This window comes from Eulemur rufifrons, chromosome 21 (genome assembly GCF_041146395.1).
Source record: "Eulemur rufifrons isolate Redbay chromosome 21, OSU_ERuf_1, whole genome shotgun sequence".
In the NCBI taxonomy this organism is placed as follows: Eukaryota; Metazoa; Chordata; class Mammalia; order Primates; family Lemuridae; genus Eulemur; species Eulemur rufifrons.
The window spans coordinates 8,579,118-8,594,765 of NC_091003.1; the positions used below are offsets into that span (position 1 = coordinate 8,579,118).

General features: G+C 57.0%; 1 protein-coding gene across 1 annotated transcript; it reads right to left on the minus strand.

Moving 5' to 3' along the window:
* Window positions 1-5,469: 5,469 nt before the first annotated feature.
* Window positions 5,470-15,337, minus strand: LHX5 (LIM homeobox 5). The gene is made up of 5 exons (XM_069497352.1): window positions 14,797-15,337; window positions 12,548-12,771; window positions 11,642-11,919; window positions 10,779-10,944; window positions 5,470-7,013 (listed from the first exon to the last, which is right to left on the minus strand). The coding sequence occupies exons 1-5, from the start codon at window positions 14,967-14,969 to the stop codon at window positions 6,646-6,648; spliced, it is 1,209 nt and encodes a 402-aa protein (XP_069353453.1). The 5' UTR covers window positions 14,970-15,337; the 3' UTR covers window positions 5,470-6,645.
* Between the last annotated feature and the right edge of the window lie 311 nt (window positions 15,338-15,648).

Consider the following 15,648-nt stretch of genomic DNA (forward strand, 5'->3'; position numbering starts at 1 on the left):
CGTATTTGTTTTGAAGCCTTCAATGCTGTTTAGAAAGAAAATGTTATCACCACTCTAAATGGAGAAACAGTATCACTTCCTGGAATTAGATACTATGTATGCAAACAGATACAATGAGAACACTGAACAATGTCGTTACATTGTAACTAGCTTCTGCCTGCCCAGTCCCCAAGCCTGAGCCCCTGGTCCGTTTGATAAGCAAGTGTTAGGGGGCGCTTAAGACATGCAAACCCCAGAGACTCTCTTTAAAACAATTAAAGGGCTGAAAGAGATCTGAAAACAGAGCGGCTTCCTTACGGGGTACCAGGCACCTCTGAAAATGCCTAGTTCCTCCGAGGGCACCTGCCCCACATTTCAGGAAACCCAACTCTAGTGAAACAGGGACCTGGCAGCATCACACGACGATGCTGGTTTGCATTTCAGGGACCTCAGAAAGGGGTGCAAGGCAAACTCTTTCTCCAGCAGCATCTGCGGTCAGGAGCCGCAGCCACACAACTGGCAACCAGCACAGACTGACTCCCCAAGACTCTCCTTTAGGCATGGGGGGTTATTTTTTGGGCAAGGTTTGGGTGTTCTTTAAGTCCCTGAATATATAATAATAAAACTGCATTTCTTCTTTTTCCCCATATTTTTAAGGAGGTGAAACAAAACATAAAATTAATGATTTTAAAACAAATAGTTCAGAGGCACTTAGGGCGTTCACAGTGCTGTTCAGCTGCCTCCTCGATCCGGTTGCAGAACATTCTCATCATCCCTCCCCAAACCCCTCTCCTTAGCCCCTGGCAACCACCAATCTCTCTCTGCTTCTGTGGATCTACCTATGCCGGACATTTCATGTAAATCAGACACTATGTGGTTTTCTTGGGACTGACTTCTTTCACTCGGCATAGCTGTTTCGAGGTTCATCCATGTTGAACCTCATGGTGAATCCTACTCCCCTGTATGGCTAGCCCACATTTGGTTTATCTATTCATCTGTTGCAGATGTATTTCCTTTGACACAGAGGGTCAAATTATTCTCCACCAGACCCTGACCCCCTACTATGTGTCAGACCCAGGCCCTATAATGTTCCATTGAGACAGCATGGATAATCTCAAAGTATGTTCTGGAAAGTCATAACTGCACTTTTGTTCAAATAGGCTGTGAAGTTAGTCCTTGTTTAAAAAAAAAAACATTTTTTAAAAACACATTTTAAGCACTTCCTCAAAGAAGAAAATAAAACAGATAACAATATAGCATCCAATAAATGGTCATTATGTTATTATTTTGTTCAGTGTGTATTACCCAATGTCCTGCTCCATGCTAGGCACTGTGTTTAGACTATGGTATATGTGACCTTACTTAAGCCTTACAATGACACTTGAAGTTAAATATTATTGTGCCCTTTTTATAGCTTTTGCAAAGCTGAGGCTCAGAGAGGTTGAGTGCCCAAGCTCAGATCACACAGCCCTGGTCTCAAGTTGCTCACAGCCTGAGAATGGGGACACAAACACAGAGGGGTTGAGGTGTTATAATGGAACAAGACGTGAACAGACTGCTACAGGTGCCCAGGAGGGCGCCACTGGCTCTGCCAGCTACTTTACCTTCACTTAGTTTGACCACAGAGTTAGGGTCCCAGCTGTTTCTGAACAAAGAACACTTATCTAGTGAGAAAGGGATTGTTGAGAATCTGAGTGTGATTTCCAAGCCAATGCTTCAATAACTGAATGTGCACACAAATGCCGTGGGGATTGTGAAGATAGTGGTCCCAAGTAGGGCCTGAGATGCTGTGTTTCTAACTAGCTCCCAGGTGACGCTGCTGCTGGTCTGCGGACCACACTTTGAGTAGCAAGGGGCTAGCAGATCTGATCCCAACTGCACTGTGAATTCTCTGTGGAATTTTAGGCCACTCTCTTGCTCTCTCTGAGCCTCAGTTTCTTTCCCTGGTCAATTCTCTGAAGATGATTAGAGCAGTGTTGTCACTTTCCTTGTGCTTGCCAGAAAGCCACAGACTGCCCCTGCTGGGGTGAGGGATTTCCCGCCAAAGCCCCCAGGAACCCTTCAGCAGGTGCTGGGGGGTGAGGGGTGGGGGCTTGGGCAGAGGCAGGTGGGGATGGTCCTGCACTCTGGCACCAAAGTCAGAAAGAGGAGGCCAGAGGTGGCATGGCCCTGGGGAAGCGGCAGGAGAAGTTTCCGTTCATCACAGAAATGGCCCATTTGCAATGATCGGTTGCCCAGGTGTTAATAACGCTAATGGCATAGGAAGGGTAAACTTGGTCACTTGGCTGAACAGAAGAAATATGCAGAGAAGTGCTCGAGTTTCCATAAATCAGCCGTGTGCAGCGCTACGAGGGAGGCAGGACTTAAAATTCCGGTCAGGGGATGGGTATTCTCATAATCCGAGCTGGAGAGGTAATTTATTCTGTTTATATCTTTTTACTGCACGACAAGACTTGGGAGCAGGCGCCCTCCACAGCCATTCTGCATTTTAAATATTAGTCCTAAGCACAGTGGGTCAGCCCTCGTGCTCCGTGGGGTGTATATTTCGGGGCAGGAAGCGACCATGCATGACGGGGGGGGGGGGGGGGGGTGGGATACATGTGGTTTGACTGTCTGGTGTTGGCCAGAATTACAGGCCAGGGGCAGCGGGGGACAGGAGATGTCCCTGTTTTCCAGTGTGAGAGGGCATGGCCAGAGCCTGGCTCAACTCCTTACCTGCATGTCTTGGAATATTTTCTCCTCTCGGAAACCTTTTATTTTTAAATGATAATAAATACGGTGATAAAGGGATAGAAGGAGATGAGCAGATACCTTAATGGAGGAGAAAAGGGATGAGGTGGCAGGGAGGGAGGGAAGCACACAGGGCAGGCGTGTAGGAAGCGGAAGTCCCTGTGTCTTTCGACCTTGGCAATTTTCATTATGCCCTTTGCTCTTGCGGCTGGCTTTGTGGAACCCGGAAGGGAGTTTTAAGCCAAATCCAGCGAGTTTGCCATCAGTAAGAATTATAATAACAGTCGTTAGGCCCTTTCTTAAAGAATGCCTTTTTGTGGCAGCTGAATTTCATTCATTCATTCGCGTAGTTGCGAGACACCTGTGTCAGGCTCTGTCCTGGGTCCAGGGGCAACGTGAGCTCTAGAAATGAAAGTTCTCGATTGGAAACATGGCTCTGTATAGGTGTTAGTGTACATGTGTGCACATGTATGAGGTCTGTCCAGAAAGCATCTGGCCATTGTTCATATAATGAGAACAGTTTAAATGGCTGGATACTTTCCGGACAGACCTCCTATGTGTATGTGTCTACCCTCATGTGCCCATGTGTGTATGTATGTGTGTCTCTGTGTACATGTGTGGCTGTGTGTCCATGTGGCTGGTGTGTGTGTGTGTGTGTGTGTGTGTATCTATGTGCCTGCATGTGCCTGTTAGCACATGTCTGTATATGCATGTGTTTCTGTTTGTGAACATGTATTTGCATGTGTGAATGTGCATATGTGTGGCCCATACACACCTGTCTGGTGCATGTGTGTGTGTGCATGTGTGTGTATCTGTACCTGGAAGGAGGGAAGGGGGAGTTCTACTGCGAATTCTCATTTTTTCAGCCGCATTCTGCTGCCCTCATTGATGGAGCTCTCTTACACCTCTGGGCCCAAACATCCCACCTGGGTAGGTGGCTGAGGGTCCCCAGACATCATGGGTCCTGAGTGGAACACTATGGAGGGGTCCTCCTCCCCTTCCCTTCTTCCTGCCTCCTTCCCCTCCTCTTCCTCTCTTTCTCCCCTCTTCCCTTACTTCCTCCTGCCTCCTTTCCCCTCCTCCCTGCCTCTGTCCCTCTGTGACAAGCCTGTTTGCCTTGCTGGGGAGCGTGGGGTGAGCCCTCCCCTCCTGGCACTTCACTTCCTCCATCCCATTCTGGTGAAAGCTCTGAGTGAGCCCCTTCTGCAAAATTCACACAGGCCCAGAAAGCATTCAGGGGCCCAGCAGAGATGGGGGCCACCTTACAAATTCTCTCTTGGTCTCTAGAGTCAATCACGATTGGGCACCACAGAGGGGCAGAAACACAACGCAGTGCATGGACTGGACTCCCAGCTCTGCCACTCCCCAGCTGTGTGACCCTGGGCAAGTCCCTTGGCTTCTGTGAGCACCCCATGGGGCAACTAATACCCTGATACAAGTCCAAAGAGTTAGCTGCAAAGATTTTATGCCAGTGTGGTTTAAAGTGGTAAAAAAATTGGAAATGAACCCAAATGTCCAAAAATAGAATTGGTTAAAAAAAAATAAAAACCAAAAAAGGATGGCTTGGCCATTCAAGGGGACTTTAAGCAATGACCACACAGAGGGATGTAACTCTGGCTATGAAGATCAGGCTATGAATCTGGAAGATATTGTGGAGGGAACCAGAGTGGGTGACCGCACGGTGTGTACATACAGGGTATGACCTCTGGTTTCAAAATGAAAAAAAAAAAAAAAAAAAAAGTTTGGAAGGAAACGTATCAACCACATTACCATAGTTCATGAGATTCCGGATGATGACATTTTCTTCCTTTTGTTTATCCAAAATTTCTAAATTTCCCACAGTGAGCAAGTAGCATCTGTCTGAGGAGGGCGCATGTGCTAGAAAGGAAAAGCCGCGCCATCTTGCATTATTCTTGCAAGGTCCCCATGAAGGAGGGCGAAGGAGCGGGGCTCCCAGCACATGCCTGCTCCGTGGTGCTCCACCCCGCTCACCTCCCTGTCCTCCCACCTCTCCCTGCTGCTGCTCAAATGGGCCAGCTCCTCCCACCCCAGGCTTGGGTGAAAAGGAGTCCAAACACAGGACACTCTTCCATGTATTTCCCTCTCTCTCATCTGCTTTTCTAATCCTACAGGGTCTGAGTTGGAGGGGAATGTAGGAAGTACTCCCTCCAAACCCCACTTTTGCAAGTAGGGAAACTGAGGCAAAGAGGGGGTGTGAAACTCTAGGTGGTGGCCTCAGGCCTGGTCAATCTCAGCCAGCACTGTTTCCATCTTGCCTTCATGTAATGCATGTGCTGTAGAAGCCCTGCTCTGGCAGGGGCGGGGGCGCTTCAGTCCTAATATAGCCCTGAAGATAAAGGCATTAGGTTACGGGCCTGCTTTATTTATTTATTTATTTGTTTTTCGGCCACCTGGAATTACATGGGGGGCATAGTTAGCAAGGGAGCCATAATTCTTTTGAAGTACTGGGGACAAACAAATCATCAAAGACCTGCTGTAATATGTGCTGGCTTGTGTTAGAGCAGGGTGTCACACAAAGCCTGGGACGTACTGTGCCTGGCACATAGTAGCTGTCGAAAAATGGCAGCCACTTTCACGAATGTGGTAGTCACCGAAAGCGCTCTCCCTCCTGGGGCGGAGAGAGCTCTTTGCATTTCTCCAGTCTGTTTAATGTCAGACACAAGAGCCCGAGAAAAGCGTAGTTTCATTCACTCTGCATGACTCTCAAGGTAGGGGACAAAGAAAGAAACCACACAGCGCTGAGGGAAAAAAGAATTTTTTTTTATTAATCTTTCTTTTTAAAAAAAGTTGATTTTTTTGTTTTTTTTTTTTGTGTGTTTTTTTTGGTAAACCTCTTTTTCCCTCCCTTACTCTGCCCACCCTCCTCTTAAAAATATAAAAATGTCCAACCCCAGATAACTAGAGTACAATAAATAAACAGTAAACACAAAAACATACTTTATTTGTTTCTTCTTTATACAAAATAAGGAAACTAGAAGCGTTCAACTTCCAAAAAAGTATAATATTGTACATCCTGACAGCCCAGCCTCCAGGCCCCGGGCAGGGAGGGTAGGCTGTGTGTGTGGGTCAGGACCCGCCCAGCAACCTTGGCGCCTCGCCCAGGGGGAGAGCGGGACGCGTGGTGTTCGAGTCCGGCCTGTACCCTCGGGCTCATAATAAATGTCAAAGTCAGGAAGAGGGGAGCCGGTCTGGGCTGGCGGCGTCATGACTGCCCGGCTTCTAGAAAAGCTGACCTTGAGCCTGAAGACTGGCCGCCAGGGGGCGCCCGCGGGCAGGTGGATTTGTCTTCTCCCGGCGACACCCCCCTGCAAGCGCGTTTCGTGTTTCTCACTCGCTCCATCTCTGGCTGGCGCTCTCCCCATCTCTCCCTTCCTCATCTTGCTCCCTTTCCTCTCTTTCCCTTCCCATCTCTCTCTTTTTCTTATCATCTTATTTTTTTTAAGACGGGGAAAGCAGAGCGAGAAATAAGATTACAAAATGCCACTCGGATTGCAGAGAGGGGGGAACATCGTCTCCGCCCCTTGACCTCACCCTCTCTTAGTCCAAAGAGGTGGTGGGTGGGTGGGTGCTGGGGGGGCCGGGGAAGAGCGTGCTTGAAATCTCTGACCCTCTAGAGTGTTGACTTTGGTCCCAAGACATTGCTCGTGGCTGCCGGGAGAGTGCTGGCGGTGGGCTGGGGCTCCCGGAGAGCCCGCGGGGTGGAGATGAGGGTCGGGCGCCCCCACCCCCGGCCCTCCTCCCAGCCAAGAGGCGGCTGCTGGTTGAGTGCGGACCCGAGAGAGAACCCCTGAGGGAGACCCACGTCCTCAGCGTCCGCGTGGCTTCAGGAGTTTTGGTTTCAGGAGGCTTGGTCCGGGCGGCGCCCCGGGGGAGGGGGCCGAGCGCGCGGGGTAGGGGCGGCACGGCCCGGCGGCCTTACCACACTGCGGCCTCGTTGAGCTCGGGGTTGGGATGCGACAGGGGTCCGCTGTAGCCGCTGGTGCCGCTCATGGGGAAGGGCGGGCTGGGCCCGCTGCTGAACACCTCTCCCGGCATGGGGTGCAGCGCGCCCGGCAGGCCCGGCTCGGGACTCGGCGTGTCCGGGTGCGAGATCATGTCGGTGAACCGGGGGTTGTCGCCAGCGTGCGGCCCGGCCAGCGGCGGTTCCAGCGCGCCCAGCGGCGTCGAGCCGGGACCCGAGGCAGCCAGGAAGCTCGAGTCGGCCGGGGACTGCGCCTGCGACGGCGGGCCGTGCGCGAAGAAGTCGTAGTTGCCTCCGGGCGCGTAGTAGTCGCCTTGGTAGTCTGCGGAGGGGAAGGGGAAGGAGACACCGAGCCATGAGAAGGCGAAGTAGGCGAGGGACACGGGGTCCGCGTCGGGGACCCGGAGAGACGAAAGCCGGAAACGCGAGGCCTTGGTCGGGGGCTCAGAGACCCAGGCGGGGGAGAGAGGGGGAGAGCGCGACCCTGACCCGAGGTTGGAGAGCGACCAATGGAGCGGGAGGCCTGAGTCCCTCGAGATGGTGGGGGTCGCAGGCCACGGGGAGGGCTTGGGAGAAACAATGGAGAGATACCAAAAGGGCAAGAGACTAAACTGTAAGAGATCAGACAGAGAGACGGGAGAGACTCAGAGACAGTGACAGGGAGGGACGTAGGCATGGAAAGACGCAATACTCCAAAGTCATAGTTTCCTTAAAGATGGACAGAGACCGCTGTGGCCAGAGACACAGAGACAGTGAACGATGCCAGACGCTATCTCAGAGCTAGGGAGAGATATACAGAGAGACACGGAGACGGCGAGAGACAACAGGCAGGGAGAGATCGGCCGAGGTGAGAGGAGGGGCAGCGGGGAGCCAGCAGAGTAGGAGAGACCGAGAGATCGGAGGTCGAGCGAGCCAGTCGAGGAGATGCAGAGACAGAGAGATGAGATAGCCGCGGTTAGAGACACTCTGAAAACCCTGGGCAGACGGCGAGAGAGGGAGTGAGACGGAGGATGGAGGGAGACCCATGCGCCTGGAGACTGCCAGACAGTGGACTGGCGACAGGAGTCCAAGGAAACTCCAGAGATGCGGAGGCTGAGAGGCCCGGGGAGAGAAGCCAGGCGGGGATGAACGTGTGGACAGAGCAGGGCGAAGTAGTCGAGACCCAGGCGTCGACCCCGCCGAAGAGAAGCTGGGACTTGCCAGCGACCGGAGCGCAAAGGGACTGGCGGGCTGTGCCAGGGGCGCAGAATTTGGCCGCAGAGCGCGCAGGGGGCCTCAGCGCGGTCTTCTCCATCCCTGCGCCCCACGACCTGGCGCAAGTCCTTTGCCCTGCTAGGTACAGCCCCCGAGTGTTCATCCAGGTGAATACTAGGGTCCGACCATTTGTCCCTGCCTCCCTGGCCCGGAACGGAGAAAGCTGAGCTCCAGCGACTTGGGAGAGGGCGAGGAAGACACAGACATTAATTCGCAGGGTCATGCCCAGAGCTCCGCGGGTACCTGGGGTGGAGGCTGGATCCTCCAGCCTCATCCTGGTGGGTTTGCCAGAACACTCAGGTTCTAAAGCATTTGGGCACATTGAGCCCTTTGCGAAGCTGGTGATAGTTACGAGTTCCCTCCCAAGAAAATCGAACAGATGCGCATTTTGCCCACAGATTCAGGGCGTGCGGGGACTCCGGGTTACACGCTCATCCTGCCTCAGGAAATTGCTTTTGCTCACCCCTTTAACAGCCTCCCATAGCCCCTCCTCCAGGTCCTGCGGGACATCCTGCATCCCCATCCAGGTGGGCCCCTGAAGGCTTCCGGTGGAGGACCGAAGAAAGAAGCACCTTGTGGCCCGCGCCAGTGACAACCACCCGCTTTGTACGCCGAGAAAACCAGCACATCCAGAAGACAGTCTCTTCCGCGAACCCACTGCCCCTGCTCGGTTCTGGGGTCTCACAGGGCGAATTCCGGACGCCCCCCACCATTCCTCCTAACCCCGCCCTTCCAAACCCCGAAATCTGTCTAAATGGGGGGGGGGGGTCTGGAGCCGTGGCTTGGAGACAGTTTAGGCAACAGCTAAAACGGTCGCCAATTACTTTTTAAAACGACTAATTCCATTCTCCCAAAAAGTAAAGGGGAAGGTTGGGAGCGGCGAATTTGGAGCCCCAAAGGGACGGGGACGGGGGACGGCCAAAGCCCGCAGCGAGCCGGCAAAGCAGCGAAGGCCGCGGCCCCGGCGAGGTGCGCGCCGCCTCCGCCCATATGGCGGCCGGGCCGGAGGTAATTGGAACAAACGCCGTCTGAAAAGGGCACAAAAGCCGCAGCTGGGGCTTTGTCCGCGCTCCCACGGGGAGCCGCCGGCCCCGCCGCCCGGCCCCTTTCTCGCCCGCTGCCGGCCGCCACCCCCGGGATCTCCCAGCGCGGATTAGGCGTGGCTGCCTCTCTGGGGGCTGGGGAGTCCTGCTCCCCCCATTCTGGGGAATGAGGGGCCCCCGAGTCCAGCTCCCCACCCCATCCAGCAAGCGCGCAGGGAGAGGAGGCGGCGGGATTGGTGGGGGGCGTAATGGTCCTGGGGGGAAACCTTGGTTAATTATCCGGGCGGGGAAAAATTCCGGGCCGGTACCGCCCCCACCACCTCGCTGCTCCCGGGATGAGATTTAGTGCAGGAAGGAGGCAAAACTAGGTGGAGAGAGCCTGTGACTGGAACCCTGGGAGGACACGCCCACCGTCCGGACTGCTCGAGGCTGGGGGGCTGCAGCTCCCCAACCTGGTCTCTGCAATCTGCGGGTTCTTCCCCAGAAAAAGTGCAGCTTCGCATTTTGCCCACAATTTCTAGGGACCCTGATCGGGTCTCAAAATCTAACCTCCCTGGCCTCTGGATGTGCCGAGGTCAGTTGCAGGGCTCTCTTACCCTCTCTCTCGGGTCTGCCTAGCTCCTGCCCCCTTCCCCATTGCCACTGAACCCACTTTTCTAAGAGAAGTTGCCTGTTCCCAATCTGGGCTACTGGCCGGGAGCAGGCCTATGGCACAGAGTGACTCAGAAGCGCAGATCCCTCCCAGGCATAGGCAGTCCCGGGGGCTCCCCAAATTCAGAGGCTCAAAGGGAGGAGATGTTTCCTTGAGCCCACAGCTCTGGGAAGAGTAGGACCCAGAGCCAGCATAGCATTGCCCTGGAGCGAGGAGCACAGAAAACTGGGGTGCGGGGAGTTGTGGGTCACCAACCCAGTGTAAGGGAAGTGAGGGGAAGGGAGAGAAGGAAGGTAGGAGAAGGGAGCGGGATGTCCAAGCAGAGAGTTCACCCCAGGCCTGAGCCTAGTAGCATCATCTTCCCCCCTTTGTAAACACACCCTCTACAGCCCCAAAGACAGAGTGGACATCTGGGGTTGGCCCAACCCTTGCACCCCAATCCCAACGAATCCCAGGGTGCTTGGGGCTGGAGGGTGGGCCAGAGTCTTGCCCACAGCAACTGCCGGCATTTGAGCTAACAGTGCCAGACGCTGCGCGCCGGGTCCCCGCAGTGGAACAGGAGTTGCTGCCTTCAAAGCCAGTGAGCAGGCGGCCTGGAGTGAATCCAGACCACCCTCCCCTCCCCAGGCGCTGCTCTCCAGTGCTTGGAATCCGCCTCATGCCAAGTACACTAGGCACATGGGCCAGGGCAGCGGGAAGGCTGTGTGTCCTGTGTGTCCGTGGGGGTGACATGCGTGAGGATTTACAGTGCCGGCCTCAGTGTGAAGTGCGGGAGTGTGTGCCTGTGGATTCGTGTGTCTCAGTGAGTGTACCTGGGGCGGTGGTGGAATGTATTTGCGTGTGATCCTGTGTCTAGATGTCCCTGAATCCAAGTGTGCGCTCATGTGTCCTGCGTGGGTGAAGGTGAGGGTGTGTGTCACTGTATGGGTGAGTCCATGTCTCTGATTCTGTGTCCAGGAGGAGTAGGGGACTGTGAGTGTGTCCATAACTGTGTATGTCCTGCGTGAGTGGGAGGGAGCGAGGGGGGGTGGTCCCGGGGGACTGAAAGCGCACTGGCCGGGGCCCTGCGCCCTGCGCGCTCATCAACCAGAACAGCGCGGGTGGAGGTACGGAGCAGCGCGTCCGGGGGGCCCCTTACCTCCATAGTAGGTGTACGGGGTGGACCCCAACATTTCAGACTCGTCCAAGCGGCCGCCCAGCGGACGCATGCGCCGGGGACTCCGGAAGAAGGCGTGTCTCCGGGCGCCCAGAGCGCTCAGCTGTTTCATCCGGCGTTCTTTGGACCGTCGGTTCTGAAACCACACCTGGGACGGAGGAGGGGGCTGTGAGCCCCGGGTCAGTCGCCTCCCCGCCCCTCCCCTCCCCGCCTGGGTCGCCCCCGCTGGGTCCTAGCGCCTCTTCCGCACCAGGGCTCCCCCGAGGCGGAGGCCGGGCCGGATTAGGCCGGGAGGGGTGGAGAGGGGCCTCGGCGAACCAGCCAAGGGTGAAGGATTTCGCAGACCCGTGGGGCGACTCATAAAGACTTAGGCTTCCCGGTCCTCGGCTCGCCCGCGGCCTGACGGCTTTATAAAGGCCTCCCGCCCGGCATGGCTCTCCCCTCGGCCCCCCGGTCCCAGGGCCGGGCTCTGGCCGTTTGTCTGTCTGCCCCAGCATGGCCCAGCGAGGGGGCGTGTGAGGAGCATCGCCTCTCTGCTCCGAAGGTGGGAGGAAAGGAGGGCTCCCGGACCCTAGAGAGGCTTAAAACCTTTCTTGAACAATGCGGGAGAGCAGAATTCAGAGAGGTGAAGTGATCAGCCCCAAATCGCACCGCCAGGAGGACAGCAGGGCTGGACTAAATTTTTTGGCTCAGAGTCCCTGACCTCGGGCTGGTGCCCTGCTGTCCCCGACCTCGGGTGCACCGTCTGCTCCTAGACCGGAATCCCGAGCGCTCCTCGCCGAGGAGGCTCCAGAGGCTCCTGGACATAGCAGGGCCAACGAGGTGTCACTGAGCCCGGGCCGCACCTGGATGACGCGCATGTTGAGGCCGGTCTCCTGCGCCAGCTGCTCGCGGATGTGGCGCGTGGGCTTGGGCGTGGCGGCGAAGGCGGCCTTGAGCGTCTCCAGCTGCTTGGCTTTGATGGTGGTGCGCGGGCCTCGCCGCTTGGTGCCCGAGTTCTGCTCCTCGTTCTCATTGTTGGCTGTCTCCTTGTCCGACGAGGTCGAGTTGTCCGTCTCCTTGGGGTCGTCTTGCAGCGGGTCCTGGAGGTCCGGGGACAAACTGCGGTCCGTACAGGATGACACTGCGGGGCGGATGGATCGGGAAGGGGACAGCGGAGTCAGCTGCGCCCGACGCCTCTCAATCCAGTGGCGGGTTCCAGCCGGCCCAGGCTACAGCGGGCTGTGTTGGGTTCCCTCCCAAACCTGCGACAGCCCCTCCCCCAGGGACCTGGCGCCCGCCCACTCTCTCCAGGCGGGGCTGGGCCTGTGGAAGGGCTTCCTAAGCCCTCTCAGCTATTGCCTGGGTAAGGGGGGCGGGGGGCGCCCTCTGGATCTTCCTCTCTCTCTCCTTCCTCTAGACCCCAATCAACGTCCTCCCAGTGCACCTAGAAATTACCTGGAGCTCAAATGACACAAAAGGAATTGAATTGGGCCGTTTCAAATTAGGGAAGGAGGGCCACTTGGAAAAGCCACCTAAATTGGAGGAGGGCGGGGACGAACTGGCGGCTCCGGGTTCCCCATAGGACCGGCTGCGACGCCGTCTCTTCCCCAACCTCTAACCCCTCGCCTTGCCCTAGAACTGTGTGGTGGGTGAGCCCGAGTCATGAGCTCTGCGCTGGGCACAGACCACCCGCAGGGGGCAAAGTAGAGGCTGGACAGGGCAGGAGGGCGCTGGGGCCCAAGGCTAGGAAGGAGCTCGGGCCTGCATACCTGAGTTGAGGCTGCCCTCCTTGAGGCTGGACGAGCTCAGGTAGTCGTCTTTGCACACGAACTTGTTCTCGTCGATGACGTAGAGCTCCTCGCCGGTGGACAGCTGCTTGTTGCACACCATGCAGGTGAAACAGTTGAGGTGAAAGACTTTGCTGCGGGCCTTGCGCACCAGGTCACTGGGCGAGATGCCTTGCGCACAGCCGGCGCACTTGGTGCCGAAGCGCCTGCGGACACAAGGTGCCCATCACTGTGGGGCCGGCCTGGTGTCCAGTCCTCCTCAGCCCCTGACCTCGTCCCACCCGGCCTGGCTTCTGAGAAGCCTCCATTTCCACATCTGTCAAACACAGCCCCAATCTGCACTCCCAGGCCAGAGCAGGAGACGCAGCACAAATGTCCCGGGCTGTTCTTGGGACTAGAGCTGCCATGCCTCCACTGGGTTTATTCACACTCTACTGGGCTGTGAAGGGGCAGGCAATGGGTGCAGCCTCGAGCCAAGCAGAGGGCCCCGAGTGTCCTAAGATTCCTCCCCCCATCCCAACCCATGCCAGCCCTGCCTGGGCTGCTCTAGGAAAACTCAGAGCTCTTGAAGGATTTGAAGCCAGGTGGGCAGGGTTTGGACCACTTCATGGCTTTGCCTCCTGGATCCTGTCTAGTCTGCTGGTGCCCAGGTAGAGCCAATCTGCCTGGCTGGCTGGTCCTAGCAGGGAGCCCCTCCCCTGGGCCAGACTTAAGCAGGAAGGGGGACCCTTCCATGGATTCCCAGCACCAACTAATAGGCTATCCAATCCCCACTCTGGGCTCCCCGAGTGGAGCTAGGCAGGAGCTATGGACAGCAGGACCTCACAGGGGTAGACTCTAGGAAGCAAGTACTGGGTTCCAGCCGCCACCCCCCCCCCCCCAATCTCTGGCCCTAGCAGGCAGCAGGGGAACGTGAACAGAAGGCAACCATAAACCTTGCATGGCCAGGGCAGGGATCTCTCAAATCTCCCCTTTCCCGCCTTCCTGATCTAATTCCTTTTCTTTCTTCCTTGAGCACAGAGAGAAAGCTGGTTTCTCCTGAAATAGGTGGTGCAGACCCCCAAGGACAGGGGTGAGGTGCAGGTTGAGGGGGGGAGAGGGAGGGCACAGGACTCTGGGGACCCCACATCTACTCACACCCACGTCTCTAAACAGGGTGAATTTGGGTGACATTGATGTAGTGAGGGCATTAGAAGCCATAAGTCACTTTTGGCCTTATCCGGCAGCGTAATTGGCCATATGCACCTTATCAAAAATCATTAGGCGCCTTGCAAGCCCCGCCACATTAGGGGCGTTGGGCCTCCGGGGCCGGGGAGTTTACACGTGTAAAGGCGCGGCTGACATTTTCTCCTATTCAAATTCCCTAGTGCGGAGCCGCTGGGGCCGGCGGGCAGCCTTTCTCCGCGGTGTTGATCACGCCCCCCTTGCTCGGCGCCCAGAATTCGCGTTCACAAAGCCGGCCCTGGGCTCCCGGTGGAAGCAGGCAGGGCTAAGCTGCCGCCAACCCCACAGGCATCCAGGCTGTCTCTCTGCATTTCCCAGCTGGGAAACTGAGGCCCAGAGAGGCGATCTGCCCTGGCCCACCTGAGGGTCCGCACGGGCTGGGGGGAGGTGGGTGACACAGCCCTGGCTAGACCTGGGAGGTCCTGATTCTCAGCCTCGATTTCATCTGTGTTTTTCAACATGGGAGAAAATGTTTAAGGGGTTAGAAGGTGAGGAGGGGGAGGTTCCCTTCCCCCATCATCAGGGGAGACCTTCCTCGCTGGGCCCCCTCTGGAGCTGAGAAGTTTCTGTTTGTCCAGGAGGGCAGCCTGTGGGTTCACGCAATCTGCCCAGATGGAGAAGCCCCAGCCGTCCCTAACTCCAGCAAAAATCCTTCCTCTGCCGGGATGGGGCTTGAAGCTTCCGTCCTGGGGTTGCAGCCACCGGGAAGGGGCAGAGACGGATGGAGAGCAAGTTTGTCAGGGCTTCCTGCCCCTGCCCCAGCACCGCTCCCAGCCGAGCCGACCTGGAGGAGCGACCGAGAGGCAGCCAAGCGGCTCCTTCCTCCGCCTGGGCTCGGGCCCTTTCCTGGACCGAGGGCAGGAGGAGAGCAAAGTGCTGCCCCGCTCACCATCGAAGCTTGTGAGCCCGGGGGGCTCATGTGGGTGTCGTGGTCTCCCCTTCCCCGACGCCCCAGTAGAGCGCGCGCAGGGCGGGCGCGCAGGCAGCGGGGCGGCCGGGCCTCTTACCTGAAGAAGTCATTTTTGCAGTAGAGCTTGCCCTCGCGCGAGAAGCACTTCTCCGAGAGGTTGGTTTTGCACTCGCAGCACTGAACACATTTGATGTGCCACGCGCGGTCCAGCACGTTCAGCAGAAAGCGGTCGAGGATGGGCCGCTCGCAACCGGCACAGTGCACCATCATAGCCGCGCGCCCGGCGGCTCGGGCCGCCTCGCCCTCCCTGTGGGCCCCTGGCCCTCGGGCCTTCCGGGCCCGCCGCTGCGCTTCGCCTCTGGTCTCAGCAGCCGCTGGGCGAGTCTGGTCCGGACCAAGACTCAGCCGGTCAAGTCCTCGGGCGATCGCTGGCCTGGAGCTGGGCTGCCCAGAGTGGGATGCGGGGTCGTGGCGTTCACCACCTCATGCCACGGGCCGCGCGCCCCGGCGCCTGTTCCGGGCTCCCCCAGGTGTCTCGGGTGGCTGCTGGCCTCGGCGCTGCTGAGCGGCTTTCCCCGGTGGCGGAGGCGCCGGCACTTTCCCCCACTTTCAAGCGGTCCCGATCCTCATCTTTGTCTGGCCGCCGCCTAATTCGCGCATCCTTATTCAGATTTGGTGACGTGGCGCGGCACGTAGGGGGCCCGGCGGCCAATGGGCGCACCGTGGCCATGGCAACCTCTTAAATTTATAGCATATCTAAATTGGCTACAGCTTTGCGGTCCGGACAGAGCAAAAAAAACAAGGCATCAGTATTGTTGAGTATTAGCTTGTACCTGGTTCGGAGGCTAAGTAAGTATTTACCTTCCAGTTTGGGGCTGGGGGGCGGGGGCCGCGCGATCCGAAAACTGCGTCTCTCTTCCTCTGTCTCTCTCTCGCCTCACAAATACCT